This window comes from Thermobia domestica, chromosome 1 (assembly GCF_964235325.1).
Source record: "Thermobia domestica chromosome 1, izTheDome1.hap1.1, whole genome shotgun sequence".
NCBI classification, from domain to species: Eukaryota; Metazoa; Arthropoda; class Insecta; order Zygentoma; family Lepismatidae; genus Thermobia; species Thermobia domestica.
This window is the reverse complement of record NC_137454.1, coordinates 118038027-118055472: the sequence shown is the minus strand read 5'-3', so window position 1 is coordinate 118055472 and position 17446 is coordinate 118038027. Positions and strand designations below refer to the sequence as shown.

The following is a 17446-nucleotide window of genomic DNA, read 5'->3' as shown; positions in this document are numbered from 1 at the left end:
GATGTTTTTTGTTCTTCAGATTGGAATATCCATTACATGATTATGCATGACTAATGCAGTTATATGGAAATTTCTGGCTCTTCTCAGTAATGTGCTACGTGTTTAGGAAGTTGTAAACAAAAACAAAAGCTATTAACGTATTTTATCGATATCATTTGATCAGGGTCATGTTTCCTCCAAACATCGAAGGCTGATTGACAGGATATTTCTAAACCACAAGGCAGTGACGCATTTTCCCTCCTTTATCACGATAGCACAGATATAAATGAACTGCAAACACATAAAAGGGTAGCGGCAGGAAACGATCTAAGACAAATTTATGAATTTTACGATATAGTGAATGAAATAACATTTAAAAAGTAAACAGGAAGCTGAGTGAGATATTGTACAGAAATTAAAAGTTTTAACAAGCACTCATCATGAAAATCTTGATAATTGTTATAATTGCAGGTAAGTTCAGTTTACTTAACATATAATATATCAAAAATATTTATCGAATTTATTTGGGTATTATCTTAAATTATCTTATTTTCAATCAATATATTGTCTTTTATTTCATTAGCAATATTAGTGGGACTGCTCTCATAGCAAGTAAAATAGGTAAAATTCTTAGACACCCTTTTGTATAAAATCTCAGACGCGAATGGAGGTTACAGAATAACTGGCAAAATATTTTTGCAGTTATATAGTTATTCACAGGAATTTAACTGTGAGATATTCTAATTTAGATATAATAGGGTTCTTGAAAATGCATGAATTTTGGCTTTTAAAGAGACATGCCCATGTTTATTCTTAGCATTGCTCAAGAGAACAGAAATGAGGTTTTCTTGTCTTGAGTCGCATTTTTTTTTTGTACTACTCTCACCTCGTCTCGTCTCGATGCTTCAAGAATTCTTTGTCGTCTCGTCTCGAAATTTTTCTTGTCTTGTTTCATAAATTTCTGCAGAAAATTTAAGCTCTGATGTTTTTGCAATTTCATCTCAACGTTATCAGAATCCTTTCTCCTCCTTTAAGATCCACAAAGAGTGTGATATAACAAACATTGAAATCATATTTATTATTTATGTAATGACTTGTGTACTTTCAAAAGCTGATAACTGTTCTTCATTATGTTCGAGCAATCACTTCGTCGATTTGAATCAGGTAACACTAAAACAGTGTTCGAGATTTAAGCCTAGGATAAACTAATGCTATCCACGAGACTTATGAAATTTATTGTTTAGTCTCTAATTTTAAAATGTACTTCTAGTTTCGATTCTTGTGAGACGAAGGGAGACATTTCTCGTCTTTTACGCAACACTATTCTTAATATTGTTATTATTGCATGAAAATTTGATCAAGAAAAAAATTTCACATTACACGGGGCACTGCAATAATTAATGCTTATGACTAGCCGTATAATTAACACTCGTATTTTTAATAGATGAGGTCTCGGGAGTTTTTTTTTTTTTTAGCGGTACGGGAATAAATTCGCTATTGATATAGTAGCATAGTGAGATAATTGGGGGATACTTGAATTGACAGATGTCAAGCTCCTATCTAAAGAGCAAGCGATAGAAGCTGATGTGCTGACCACACATAACTCAACGAATAGCAATCAAGCCAGCTATAATCTTTCTTGACTTGTAACGATAGACAGTTTAGTTTAGTTTACTTTTTAATATCATTTATAGTATGGTAGCTGCAAAGACGAAGTGAATGTTAGATGTGAAGGCGAATAAAATAAAATAGCGAAAATGCTTTTAAAATAATACTTCTTCATACTCTGTCTACTAAGGAGTAAGAAGTTTTATTTTCTTGAAATATTGCGTTTTTGATAGATTGTGTTAGTATAACTCTTACTAGGTTCTGAGTTATAAGGTTAAGTCAAATGAAGCTCAACTATGACCGGTGAAATGTTGTATGTCTTTATTACTATAGACCTAAACTTACGATAGTCTTTCTTAACTCGATAATCTATGACGTCATACTTTGCCTGCTACTCTTCCCAGTAAACAACACAGAGAGAACAAGTAGCAGATAGGAAAATTGGCGATGAAAAAGAGCGGTAATGACAGGTAAATAGCGTAGTTTATAGCATAATTCTTTACATTATGCCTGCTCTCGTGTAAGTGTGATACACGAGACTTGATTCCATTATGTGCGACTTCCTGTATGTGCTTCTCCTCCACTTCGATAAACTGCCCTGTTGTTAATTAGTGGCCAGCCATAGTGTTGCTCACGAGATGAGAAATAACTTTGCAGTCCCGTTTCATAAATGTAGCAGTTTCGTCCTATTTTGATAATTTATGTACTTGCTTTACGAAGTAGTGGTATTGGTAGAGTTTTAGACTTTGTAATAACCTAGTAATAGGATGTTCAAATGCTGTATAGACGTAACTGTTGAATAATTATCATGAATTAAAAAGATACATATCACTTAGGTTTCCTATTCAATGTTCATACCAAACAAAAATCTGTTCACAGCACGAAGCTACTAGTAACTGATTTTAACAAACCAAATTATCAGAAATAGAAAGATATTGGCTAAACTTTTGACTTCTCACTTGTGCAAATAATGTAACAGAAATGCTAGTATATAATTAATCAAATAGATAAAAGTGTTCCATTGGAGTATATTGTGTAAAGACTTGCGTATCTTTCAACGTTGATAAATTGTCTTTCATTATATCAATTTATAGTCAATCAATTTATAGTTTATTTACTACGAATCATGAACTACTTACACATTATTTGAGGTCTAAGGCATAAGTGAATTAGTGTTGTACATGAGACTCGTAAAATATTTCGTCTTGTCTTGAAAACGAAACGAGAAATGTCATGTTTCTCGTCTCGTCTAGGATTTAAAAAAAAATGTGATTCATGTCTCGTGCGTAATACTAAGTGGTGTATAAGAATACGTATTTCTTTTCATTGGGTTTCAATCTAATTCCATTTGACTAACTGCTTTATTATTGTCTGCAATCAATCGTTTCTATCTTAAGTAATAGGTCAATTCACTTTTCAGCATCCTTGCTGACGGAAGGAAACCTCAAAGCTCTATGTCCAGCTTGTGAATGCCCAATACTCTACAGACCAATTTGTGCCCAAAATCCAACCAACACCACAAAAACATTTACTAGCTTCTGCGAACTCCGCTGCAGTAATGAGTGTCGTAGCGATGAAGAAAGTAAGTACTGTTCGTTTTAATATTAATGACATTTACAGTGGTTTTACATAGAGTCGTTTTAATTTATGCAGAATACCATTAGACCAGGAAAACCCATGGACACGATATTGTCCACCACAAACTTACTTGACTGGGATCGAACCAGGAACCCCACATACCAGAGGTAAACACTCCACCACTGAGTCACCGTGCCCCCTCGTTTAGTTAAGAGTTACAAAAAAGAAATCATCAAATGTTTCTGTTGAAATATTGCACTGTACGAAGATGAAATGATGACATTACAACAACGTGAATGACAAAGAACTGGAAACATTCAAAATGTGGATATGGTCAAGAATGGAGAAAATTAGCTGAGTAGAATGCAATATCAATTCAAAAGGTTAATAAAAGTTGAAGAGTGAACACAGCAGGAAGGAAAATATAAGTATATTGGCTGCGACATTAATATGAGAAAATTAATGTGAATTGACATTAATATATATTATTTTTTTTACCTTTATGAAGGACAAACACCGCTCGCAGGGTTTTTCTCAAAGTACACCCTTTCCTACTTTCTTCATTCCACCATTATAATCCATGTCATCATCACCGTATCTCTTAACCTCTATGGATAAACTTGGGACATTAAATTTAAGAAAAAAAAGTATTTATTTATATGTATAGTTCCAGATAACATGTTGGTCATTTCTAAACTGAAACATGAAACAATAGTTAAAAAGAAATCATCAAGAAACAGAAGTGACAACAGTGTAACAACATATGGCAAAATATAAACAAAACATCAACACTTATTTAGAACTTACAAGGAATGGACATAAAAATGTCATCCGGACACCCGAATCAAACCTAGTCCATTCGATAAACATAACAATGATATGTTCATGTACAAAGCATTAGGTGCCATAGACAACGGAGTAATTTCCTGGGGTTCTTTAACCTTATTAGTATAAAGAAAATCTTAACCTTGCAGTGAAATAGCTATTGCATCAACAATGTTCATTGGAAAGACATGGTTTATAATTAATTCTCTTCAGCACGAAACAAGCTTTCCAGAGGTGCTATGTATTGGGACCCATATCGCACTTGAACAGGAACAATTGGAAGAATGTTGAGAAAATTCCCTCCAAAATTCTCCCTCATCAACTTTGGCTAACTCTTGAGTGGTTCTGGGTAAAAGCACACAATCCAAATGTCTCTCAAAAAATACTATAGGAAATAAAAAAATGAGTGTACCTGGTTTTGTTTTGATAGACGGAATAGGTATGAGGGGTGAGGTTGTACACCAGTACGCACTGTACATTCAAAACCTACCTATGACCTGACCTATAAAGAGACCATAATATATAAAAAAGTATAAATGCTGTACTATTTATCCTGATACCAAGATTTGTACCACATTCTTTGTAGAATGAAGCAAGCGTTTTAAACAGCAGCTGTGCTATGGTTGTATTAAGATAGACCCACGTTATCCACCAACATCAGCACCCATACCCTTTTGTTCTCTATTCCGTTCTTACTGTGTCCTACTATATCTTTTCCCTTGTTTTAAGGATATACATCTTATCCGTATACCTCATAGCAGTTTTCAAGGTATATTTTAATTGTGTACTGCTACCAGTGTGCGACTTACTAGAGAGAATGAGGGGAAATCCCGCTCTGAAGAATTGGATGTCTCCCATAAGTTTTGAACTTAACAATGTTAAATTTTTGCGGGGCCGCGGTGGCTTAGTGATAGAGCGTTCACCTCTGGTGCTTGGGGTCCCTCGTTCGATCCCAGCTCGCGCCAAGTGAACTTTGTGGTGGACAAACATTGTGTGCGTGGGTTTCCTTGGGGTTCTCCCGTTTCCTCCTACTTTCTTCATTCCATCATTTCATTCATTATTTCATCATCAATGTCTCCTTTAGTCTAGCCGGCATACGTGTGGAACGTAAAACTCAAAGATTTCATTTCATTTCATTTCCTATGTTAAATTTCTCGGATGTGTACTTTATCCCCCTCAAAATGTTCTTTAATTCGCACACTGGCTCCTACCGACTTCAGTGTCGCTTCAGAAGCCGCACAACATAATAGAGCTATTTTTGAAGACATTTTTACGACTTATCTCCAATTTCTCTCTCCACATGTCACGGAACAATATGCGTGATAACAATGGAAACGCTTGCTTCATTTTACAGAGAATGTGGTACAATTCTTGATATCAGGGTAAATAGTACTGCGTTTATATATATATTTTAAATATTATGTTCTCTTTATAGGTCAGCTCATATGTAGGTTTTGTATGTACAGAGCGTATTGGTATACAACCTTTCCCCTCACACCTGTTCAGTCTATCAAAACAAAACTTGGTACACTCATTTCTTATCCTTTATAATACTTTTCGAGATACATTTGAATTGTGTGCTTTTACCCGGGACCGCTCAAGAGGGATCCAAAATTGATGGGAGGGATTTTTGAAGGAAATTTTCCCAACATTCTCCTAATTTTCCCTGTTCAAGTACTTTATGGGTCCAAATACATAACACCTCTGGAAAGCGTGTTTAATGCTTAAGAGAATGAACTATAAACCAAGACTCTCCAATGAACAGTGTTGATGCAATAGCTATTTCACTGCGAGTCTACGATTTTCTTTATACTAACAGGGTTAATGGGCCCCAGGGACTTACTCTGTTGTCCATGGCACCTAATGCTTTGTGCACGAACATATGTTTGTTACTTTTACCGAACGGACTAGGTTTGATTCGGATGTCCGGATGACACGTTCATGTCGGTTCCTTGTTAGTTTTGCACAATGCGGATGGGAAACTTCTTTATAGATGTAAAGACATTAATGGTAGGTGGAGGTCGGTTGAATTCAGTAGGAAAATTATACGTGTGCGATCTTTGGTGTATTGCAAGTCTAGGTTTCGGAATATAGAATATACTTGTCCGTCCATGGACATCATTTAGAACTTCGGGGTAGGGATGGCGGAGCAATTACCTCTCCTTGAGAAATGTACACATTTTAAGAGAGTACAGATTAGTGTATAATAATTTACTAATGAAGAAACGTGGTACACTATTTACATCGGAGATCTTCCCTCCCCCCTTGTATACCCTGAAATGACACTATTTATTCCGTGTTGTGAGAACGGGTCCTCTGAAATTAAGTATAGGAATTAGAGAATGATAGTTTAATTTTTCATTTGGAATTTCATGTAGAAACGAAATATCAGTTTTTTTTACTTGTAGTTCACGCGACGAATTCTATATTTCTTGATCTCAAGATATTTCAATGCTTAACCTACGTAGCTCTGGAACTCTGTGACGAACAGTGAATATGGAGGAACAAATACCATTAGAGCAACAATCTGTCTTAATTTAGCACACGAAGATGCTTCACGCCACTATGACTACGTCTGAAAGATTTATAATATTATTAATTCACAATAAATCCTACACAAGAAAAGGAAAAAATTACACTAGTTAATTTTATCTACACCAGAGACAGACGCAACATTTGGAATATAATGACACATTCAGATTCTCATACAGGGGTTCTCGCGGAGAGGCAAATACACTCCTCTAAAGTTTTTTATCTCTGTAAATTATATCTGATAATGATAAGGAAGATATCCTTAAACTTCTTATTCCACGCTACGTTCCAATAATATAAATGGAAAAATGAAAGTTAGAAAAGAGAAAATTGGACTATAAAAATAAAAAGGCATTAGCATCAGTTATATCAAATTTGCAAGAACTCAGTAATTCGCTTGCGCAATATCAAAACAAGAACCTGGTAGTGAGAATGAACATTCGAGAAGGGAAAATATATATCTCTTCATACACTAAAATCTATTCTATGGTCCAACTTTTCTTTGATACGAGTTCTTATCTGTGAGTCTGCATTCTAAAGTACGTATATTTGGTTGTGCAAAATAAACACTGAAAACTAGTCGGTATACGAAGAACTGTTACCTTATTTTAATTTATCAAAAACAATATGAAAATTCAACTACGAAGTACGTGCTCGAAAGTACTTGTGCTTAAATTGCTAGTTAACGCCGAAGCAGAAATGTCCAAACTAGCGAACCTAGCACTCGGACTCAAAACTGACATAGAGTCCTGTGAGAACGACTCCTGTAAGTGGATAGCATCCCAGAGCTCAATTCCAGGTGAGCGTGAACCCCATCGAGGATAGTGAAATGCAAACACGAATGAATGCCAACCTCATTAGGATAGTGAGCTCGAGCTCAATTAGGTTAAGAGAGCGCAAGATCCATTGAGAGTAACGAATCTGATCCTAAATTTGCCCCTACTGCAAAATCGCCATCTCAGCTACGAAACTTTTAAAAATAAAAAGGATTATATATACACACCAGCGATTCTCAACCAGTGTGTCGCGCAGTCCCACAGGATATGTCACGAAATGTTAGAATTAAAAGTTATGATGCATCGAATAATTTGTTAGAATCAATTTTGAGACATACTGTATTAGTCAATGCCTCCAGTCAAGGCAGCAGCAATTTTCAATATTATATAGAGACACTACCTCATAGAAACCTATAATCTCAAATTGTTCTAATTTGTTACTGTTAATAAAAGAAAGTCAAGTAAGTGTGTCGGGATGCTGTTGCCATTCAATATAGTGTGTCGTCAGTCAAAAAAGATTGAGAACCACTGATATATATATATATATATATATATATATATATATATATATATATATATATATATATATATATATATATATATATACGATGAGTTCATTCTTTCTTTGGTGATTACAACAAATAGAATACGTAATGCGAGTGCAATTGGTGAATAAGAATCAACTTCCTGCCGTATATAAACAAAACTAAAACTTTCATTCCACCTGTCGCGTCAGCTTCCGAAACTATCTGTCTATCATGGCATTCAAATTACAAGGAGAGTCACTAAACTCATTGTAGGTCGTTCGCATTGACTGTAGCGAAAGAACAACAACAAAAACCAAACAATGAATGTAACCAAAACATCAAACGGAAGTGATCTACTAGTTTGTCGTTTGTGCATAAACAAAGCATCCGTTCATTTCTGCTTCAAAATAACATTAGAACACTTTTTTCATTAAATGGAAAATTATAAACTGCCTTACAATACCTCGATACACTTCACTCTTTGGAAGCTATTTATGTTGAGAAAAGCCCCCCCCCCCAAAAAAAAAATCTTGTTGTTGTTGGTGAGAAGTCGAAGATTGTGTTCTGTTGGCCTGGCAAATCCACTTTGAGCTATCTTGGCTCTATAATAATTTTTCTGAGATTTTTGCTCATTCCAACCTTAAATAACTATATATTATCTGGTAATTAATGTATTCTGTAGGGACATTTCACTAGGTAAAAGATGACTTATTTTATCCACCGGTTTATTGCTATTATTAAAATAAATAATTTAACTTAACGTTGAATTTAGGAATATCTTAAGGAGATTTAGACTACTCCTTTGAAAAATTGAAATACGGGTAATTTTGTCTTTTTAATATAGCTTTATGATTTATTTAAACTTATATAGAATAGTATTAAAAGTTTAGAACTTAAAACTTGTTTGTCTTAGAAGAATGTCGAAGTACAACACTGATTCCATCCCAATAGTAAGGAACTATCAATTTCTTTTAGTTAATTTAAATATAGTATAACATGGGCAAGAACTATTAATATAATGATATGTGATATATTTTCAAATTGTAAGCAGTTCTTTGCCCATATAATGTGACAAACACATTTCTGCGGAGTTCATAAGTTCCTGAAAAAGTTTAGCATAGAAGGTCAACGTAGTTCTATTAATAAACGCAAATTACTTGTAAGATAGATATTATTGCATATAGCTAAAGCTACTTAAATTAATCATTTAGATGTAACTCATGGTACGTGTATGTTTCTAATATCTAAAATAGAAAACTTTCTTTGTTGAAAAAACAGTTACATTTTATTTCGCTAAGCGATCTAAGCCCTTATCCGTCCACTTATGCGTTTATTTAATACAATCTTTCTCAAATAAGGTTCACATTACGTTGACCTAATTTTGAAATATGACTGTGCTGAATGGTTATGATCGGTTAGGTCTTGAAGGAATATTGTACCTCAATAGAATTGATTTCTCCAAGAATACTTAATTAGAATAATCGAACTTCACACGTTGGGTAGTGATCATGGCGTAGATGTGTTTAAACAAAATGCTTATTCTGTCATTCCGTGAGCAATAATAGCCGAAACCAAATACAGTTAATTTCTATAATTTAAAAGATGAGCTAAAATTATAACGCTCTATTTGATTACATATTTTCTTCATACTACGTAACACATATTTTTACTCATAATATCAAATTGTCAAGTATTCCTTTGAGTTGAAGTTTAAGTGTATCCCATGTTTTCTTTCGCTATATGTTTCTTGATGTCAGCTGCCATTTCGTCAGTTAGAGTACTGCAACGATTGACACAAAGACTTTGTAAAAATACTTTCTGGTGATGTTATATTACGTCTTAATAATTAGTTATTGCTGTTGCTGGAGAAGGTTTGTCTCTGTAAGACGCTATTTTCATTGTAGGTGTGGGATTTTGTAGCCCTTGTGTTCAAATCGATGCTGTTATCTAATTCTTTAACACTGGTAAATTTTAATACCATCCCAGAAGATGCATTTGAAACACCTAAATAATTTTATTTATTACCATTTTGCGCTTGGGGACAGTATTTTCCATGTTAGCTTGTCATCGGGACATTTGAGAGCGAATTGGGAAGCTGTTTGAATTATGAAGTAACAGCAACCGATCTAGAAAGTTAAAAGTTTAGGGATTATTAGAAAGTATTACTGCAATAAACCTAAAGACATTTGCTTTTATTCGACTAATTTTGTACATATGTGTGATAGAATATGACGTCACAGACAATTTCTGTTTACAAGTACCAGAAAAAAGTATAATATTTATTTAGTCATTATTGTATTTATGAAAACTAATTCTTTATTTCTTGTTCTCTGTTTATTTGCAGAATTTGAACCTTTACGAAGAGGACCCTGTTGAAGCAGAGTCATCTCTGAGAAGGATGAACTTAAATATAATTTTTCTCACATGTATCTAAATATCAATAATTACAAATTAAAATTAATTACAATTACTGGTTATTCTTTAATATCTCAAATATTCACGTTTTTAACTATATTACACAATAGAACTAAGTAAAACAAATTAAGATTAAAATTCAGTTATACATTTGTCACGATTCTGACGATTCAGTAATATGTTGCGACTGGGCTGTACGTTATGTAGTAAAGGTCCTTTTTGATTGTAAAATTTATCAAATTATTCTCATAAACGATCTTTTATGCATACGTGCAATTTTTTTAAAGTCTAAACAAGTCCAAACAAAGTCCAAACCTTAATTTGAGACTGATTAGTTTTTCTTAATCCACTTGTGATTTTGTACAGATCTTTTGTTTTAATTTTGCTATTTTCTGTTAAATTTGCAATCTTATTTTTCATATATATTATCTCTTCTTGACTCTAAACATACGAGTAGATTCATGTTTACTATCCCTCGCAACTTCCTGTGTTTACAGCCTCGGATTCTGAAACCATTGTAATCTAAACCATTTTCCATTCTTTCATGTGTTTACATTCATCGTTGTACAACGGCGTACTCTTTTTGACCCTGAAGTATCATGTCTTTCCTCCTATGCACAGTTTCACGGATGCTTTTAAACATTTTGTTAATAACGAAATAAATTTCATCATTAACTTCATTTACAGCTGTGTTCTGCATAATGTAAAAATATACGTTTATAATGAACACTAATATGAAATTCTTTCCCAACTCTGATTATTATTAGTCTTTCATTTTTAGCCGTTAATACCTTCCACGTTTCTATTTAAAATCGAAAATCTTGACTGTATCTTCGCGATTACCAAATTGTGATACAAGTTTTAATCTGATCCTCTATACGACTACACATCGAAGACATTACTATATCTCCTGTGATTTACCAAAATGCTATCAAGTTAGTGTCTTGTGCAGCCATATTACTGTTGCTTGATGTAGGCTTTGTTTACCAACCATTGTGTAAACCTTTTCTTCTTTCCCTATTTCACCACTGAAATTGTCTGGAGTCATTTCCACACAGCAAGAAACAGATCTAAAATATGTTCTAGTTCTTCACAGAAACTATTTTTAGCATTATCCCTCGTTTCTTCATTAGATGTGCATATTTACTGCATAGATATCATGCCACAGCTCTTTTAGTTTTATATACCATGTTAAAATTTAGCCTGACAAAGCACAGGGAAGATACTGTTTCTAAATGAAAAATTCTGTCCCTAATTTACAAACGTACGTTCTCCCGTAGAAGATTATCAAACGTGTTAACAAAACTTCATCATTTCTATTCCACCTACCTTATTGAACCGCTAGTAGGCCTATGTCTACTTTAAAGTTGAATACGTCTAATTTAACTCAGGCGTATTTTACCACTGGAAATTTAGAGGATATACTTTGATTTACGGAATAGGGCTGCCAATACTACGTTCAACGCCCAGTGTGAAGGGGAAGTCATTTCACTATGAAGCTTTTAATCTTTTTGTCAGATTAATGCATTACTGCTATAAAATTTAAAGGGAAAAATATTCTGTTTAACAAATAAAATAATATAAAGTGACACACACTAGTACTTCAAATTTGCATTATGTTTCATGTTTTAACGTTTGGCTAATCAATCGATTTGACATTTGGCTAATCAATCGACAAGAGCGCAAACGATTTGAGAGCCAAATGAAGAACATTAAGAGGCATAGCAAACATAAATTTAACTTTAGCATATTTATTTTCCAGAATAAAGATATAAAAATTGAGAAGTGAGCAATGAGATCATGATATTACCTAGTGCAAACTAGTGCTGTTGAATTTTTGTGACATTTGCGGTTTTCGGTTTTTGAGAAAACCGGTTTTCTGAAAACCGAAAACCGCAAATGCGGTTTTCAAAACCGAAACCGCAAAAACGGTTTTCAAAACCGAAACCGCAAATGCGGTTTTCAAAACCGAAACCGCAAATGCGGTTTTCAAAACCGAAACCGCAAAACGGTTTTCAAAACCGAAACCGCAAATGCGGTTTTCGAAACCGAAACCGCAAAAGCGGTTTTCAAAACCGAAACCGCAAATGCGGTTTTCAAAACCGAAACCGAGAAAGCTTTTTTCAAAACCGAAACCGCAGAAGCTCATTTCGAAAGCGAAAGCCGCCCGAAACCGTGTTTGCGGTTTTATGAACGAAACCTTGTTTGTCCTTTTCAAAGCAGAAACAATGTTTGATGTTTTTAATTACACCTTTTAACATTTGTGAAAGCATTTATCGATCGAGACAATTGTATTGATTTATGTCTGTTTTAACTTTTTTATTTGCTCGAAGACTATTATGGTAATATATGTAGCACTGTACGAAAAGGATTGTTCGATGGTTGTACAAGTCACAGCTAAATTAGGGTTGTAATATTTTAAAGTCAGAAAAGTGGGGAGTTCTAAACCGTAAGTACTGATGTGAACTTGTGTGCTACAAATACTGACCTTGGATCCTTCGCACTTTTATTTTAAGTTACTTCTTTGATGACACTTCCAATGTACTTTTCGCCTGCAGGGAAGCAAACTGGACCCCACCTGATTTTCATATATTTTGTAAATTAGACCACGAGGAACATGAATCTGAAGGAATTTTGACATTGCGAATTTCGGAACTCGAGATATTCGAACATAAAGTGACCAAGGAAGCAAACTGGACCAAAATTAATTTTTATATATTTTGTAAACTAGACCATGAGGAACACGAATCTGAAGGAATTTTGACATTCCGAATTTCCGATCTCGAGATATTCGAACATAAAGTGACCACGGAAGCAAACTAGACCCCACCTTATTTTTATATATTTTGTAAAGTAGACCACTAGAAACACGAATCTGAAGGAATTTTGACATTCCAACTTCCCGAACTCGAGATACTAGAACTTATACAGTAGTTTTACATAGTATGTATAAAATTAACGAAGAAAGTTCTGTCGCTTTTTGACCTTTCAACACCCCGACACGAGATATATGTTTCGACTCGACGAAACCCTGCCGCCAGTGAGGGCCAATTATTATCGCAGACCTCCACAAAAAGCGACAGAACTTTCTTGGTTACTTTTATACATAAGACTGATTTTCTTTGAAATTGCACTTAATTTATTTAAGATTTTCTGACAAAAATGTTATTTATTATTCGTGACGAAAAAGACATAATTATTTTATTAACAGCTATATCTCACTTACTGTTTTACATGAAATAGCATTTAAAAAAGCGAATGAATTCCAAACTGAAAAACTGAATAAAAACGTTGCTTTTCACCAAATTTTCTATCTGATAAAAAGTTTTCTTAAAACACTTATTACAGCATATAAATAATATAATGTACTTACGATTTAGTACCATTGTTTTATGATAGAATTTGTAGTACCTTGTCAAAACGTTTGTCTTCAAACTGTCAAATACAAATCGCCGTAAATTGTGTAATCTGCTGTCACAAAAAGTATACCATACTATTTTCGGATGGCTATAAGGAAGAAATACCATACTATTTTGTGATCGGTATGGTAAAATACTATTTTTTCATACTATTTTACCGTAAATTATTAATTATATGTAAACTTTGTTATTTTTAAATGACTGAAGCGAAGTAATCTCACGATGATGTTTTAACATCTGGCCATTAGGAGTGCCAGGAAATCATTTGGGGGGGCTGGCCCCGATGCCCCACCGTGGCTACATCCCTGCCTAAGACGTACCTGGAAGATCAAAAATAGTACCCATCAGTATCAACGACCTTCTCCCAACGTTCGGGGTGGGCATGGATTCCTTCGCGGTAGAGCTTGGTTTACCGTGAAGCGAAGAAGGTTTCAAGTGTATTTTGCACTTTTACTACGGAGTTGAACTGGAGTTCTCTAAGGTGAGTGTCCAAGGAATGGAACAGGTGATATTTGGATGGTGCAATGTCCGGGGAGTATGGCGGTTGCAATAGTGTTTCCCATCGAAGGCGTAGGATGGTGTCCCGGGTCAATCTAGCCATGTGGGGCTTAGCGTTGTCCCGTAACGAGAGAACCCCTTAGCGATTGAGAAGTGCTGGCTCCAGGGTTTTGAGTTTTTCTTGAGCACGGCTCAACTGCTGACAGTAAACAGTTGCATTAATGTTCTGCTCTGACTAACCGGTAACAGTTCCCGATGCACGATGTCGCGAGCAGTCCACCAAACACACAGCAGGACTTTCTGCTGCATTACTGGTTTCAGCTGTTTTGGAACCAGTTCATGGGATTTTAACCAATGATGACGACGCCATGGAGCTTCTCAACACATGTCAACATCCTGTCCAGAAATGGCTCCTTTCTCAGACGAGACAGCAAAGAAACACAGGTGTCTGCGTTGTACTGCTTCCCAAGTTGATGGAGGTGCTGCCGGATGGTTTCTCCACTCACATTGAATGTTAGCCCCAGTTTCTCACAGGTCCCTCCGCTGTTCGCCTCAATTGCTACCTGAAGATTTTCATTTTGTACATGTGTTGGTCTTCCCGCACGTGGTGCGTCTTTCGTGAGTGTTTTGTTACCATCCTTAAACTTTCTAAATCACCCTTGCACTGTCTGCGTAATCACGACACCCTCACGAAAGGCCTGAGATATCTTCCGCCCCGCTGCAGTGGCGTTTGACCCAAGTTTGAACTCGTACAGCATACACACCCTTATGACGCTCTGTGGAGGTTCCATATTCACTCTGTCCTTACACAAGTTCACGTTGTAACTGAACTGCCACAAGCAGGTAGAGTGTTGGATATGCCCACACCAACATCTGACCTTCGCCTTTTCTCCATTCGCATTCAAATCACGGCGTGAGGATCAATTGAACACAGACCTCTACAAAAAGCGACAGAACTTTCTTGGTTACCTTTATATATCTCACAGGACATCATATTTTTCGTATAGAGAATATATCTATATTAAACTTAAAGTTTTAATATCTCGAGTTCCGGAAGTCGGAATGTCAAAAATCCTTCAGATTCGTGTTCCTTGTGATCTAGTTTACGAAATATATAAAAATCAGAAGTGTAGCGGTTAAGATTATCAGAGTTGTAGCGGTTTACGTTGAATATGCCAAGACTTTATCCATTAAGTCGTCTTAGATTTTTCTTCAATCCCAAAATGCGGGTGGTTTTTCGTGATTAAGATACGTTTAAGCGAGGGACGAATATAGAACCTGAAAATCGGGTGGTACCCGCAAAAATCGGGTAATATGACAACACTAAGCTAAATAGAAAATAAGGTATATCCCTATTTAAGATCACTACACCTGCAACACATGAAATCCAACTTGAAATCTCATCCACTTAGACTGAGATCTTTTATATTATCATTATTCTTTCACCTTGTTTTTAAATAGTACTGCCACTCTTTCTTATGTTAACAAAAAAACACCACCTCCCTTTCTTAAAAAAAAGAAAAGAAAAAATAGATCGCAATACACAATTTTATTGTTGATTTGTTGCCACTCCGATAAATGAGAATGTTGTGGTTTTGTATGTGTTGACTGGTTTCTTATCGCAAGTCCCAGACACCTGCAATAGTTCATACGTGAAGGGAACACCGATCATATTTTATTCTACGTATATCATTTTACTTCTCAATAACGATAGCCGTGCCTCTTTGTGAGAAACTGCAACTTATTTTTTTTTATTCTGCCAATTGTAAAAGTATACTAAACAAGAATTTCCCTACACATTAAGACATTTTAAGAAAAAGTATCTTCTTTCCCCTCTGCAAATTTTGAGCATTTTTTTCCTCCATCTGGCAACTGTGAGTCGAAGATGGGAAAGATTCTTTGCTGTTTTCTCGTCGTTACTTGACATTAGTGCTGTCGAATTTTTGTGACTTTTTGCAGTTTTCGTTTTTTTGAGAAAACCGGTTTTCTGAAAACAGAAAACCGCAAGTGCGGTTTTCAAAACCGAAACCGCAAAATCGGTTTTCAAAACCGAAACCGTAAATGCGGTTTTCAAAACCGAAACCGCAAAAACGGTTTTCAAAACCGAAACCGCAAATGCGGTTTTCAAAACCGAAACCGCAAAAACGGTTTTCAAAACCGAAACCGCAAAACGGTTTTCAAAACCGAAACCGCAAAAGCGGTTTTCAAAACCGAAACCGCAAATTCGGTTTTCAAAACCGAAACCGCAAATGCGGTTTTCAAAACCGAAACCGCAAAAGCGGTTTTCAAAACCGACATTTCGGTTTTATGAAATTTCACTTTTTCCAAAAACCGGTTTTCGGTTTTTTCAAAAACCGATTTCGACAGCACTAATGCAAACCCCGTATTACTAGAGCACGTGCTTGAAGGTGAAAGCTCTTTTAGTGACTTTCTGTTACTATAATAAACTACATTCGACATGCAAAGAGCTTTTACATTCAACTTTCAATTTATCGTGCTCAACATTTTATGAAAGCGGAATTGAATTCCGTTTTCATTGGACTAATCAGTAATCTTTTCTTTCTTTGTTCAAGTTTAGTGTCTTTTTGTAGTAGTGATGGAATATGAGATGTGTACCTAGAGTTTAAAGTGGAATTAGAACCACCTTAACATATTCATATTTCAATACTCCCCCAATGAAAATCGAACCCAGTATCCTGGTGCATCAAAGACTAAGTAATGATATGTAGGCAAATAAAGATGACTCTCAAGAACCGAATCTGATATCTCAAACATAGAAATAGGAAGTTAATATTATAAATGAACAAGAAAAATAATACATCAAGCAGTGGTGTCCCGGGGGAAATTTCTCCCTCCGCAGCAATGAAATTTCCTCTAGGGCATAATCTTGATCGTACTCAACATAGACTACCAGTATTTTTGCAGTACTACTTTCATTTTCTGTGTATTGGAAGTCCTAATGGGGGGAAATCTTCTGAAATCACTATTGGGATGTAGTATATCCCCTTCACGTAGAAAAATACTTTAAATTTGGCCTTTCCACTAAAGATTGTTTCATTGCGTTTGTTTTTCTTACCTCAAATAATTTTGCTATTTAACATGTTATCGTCAGTGTCTATTAATAAGTAATTGCCATATGCTCACCTGCTGCAACTCTAGTGCAAATAATTATTAACCAACTTTCACGTTTTCTTGTCAATACTTTCAGTTACGTGTTCAGGATTATATCATTAAGTTTAGTGCTAGTATCGTTTGCTCTACAGACATAAGAAAAATGTATAAGTGTAAA

General features: G+C 35.1%; 1 protein-coding gene across 1 annotated transcript in view; it reads left to right on the top strand.

The window, feature by feature from the left end:
- Positions 1–10517, top strand: part of LOC145666533 (uncharacterized) — a 34486-nt gene extending 23969 nt beyond the window's left edge. Inside the window, exons 3-4 of the mRNA XM_081733841.1 lie at positions 3008–3169; positions 10170–10517. Of these exons, the coding sequence (XP_081589967.1) occupies positions 3008–3169; positions 10170–10201 (194 nt within the window). The 3' untranslated portion in view covers positions 10202–10517. The remainder of the gene's footprint in view (positions 1–3007; positions 3170–10169) is intronic.
- Positions 10518–17446: the final 6929 nt, after the last annotated feature.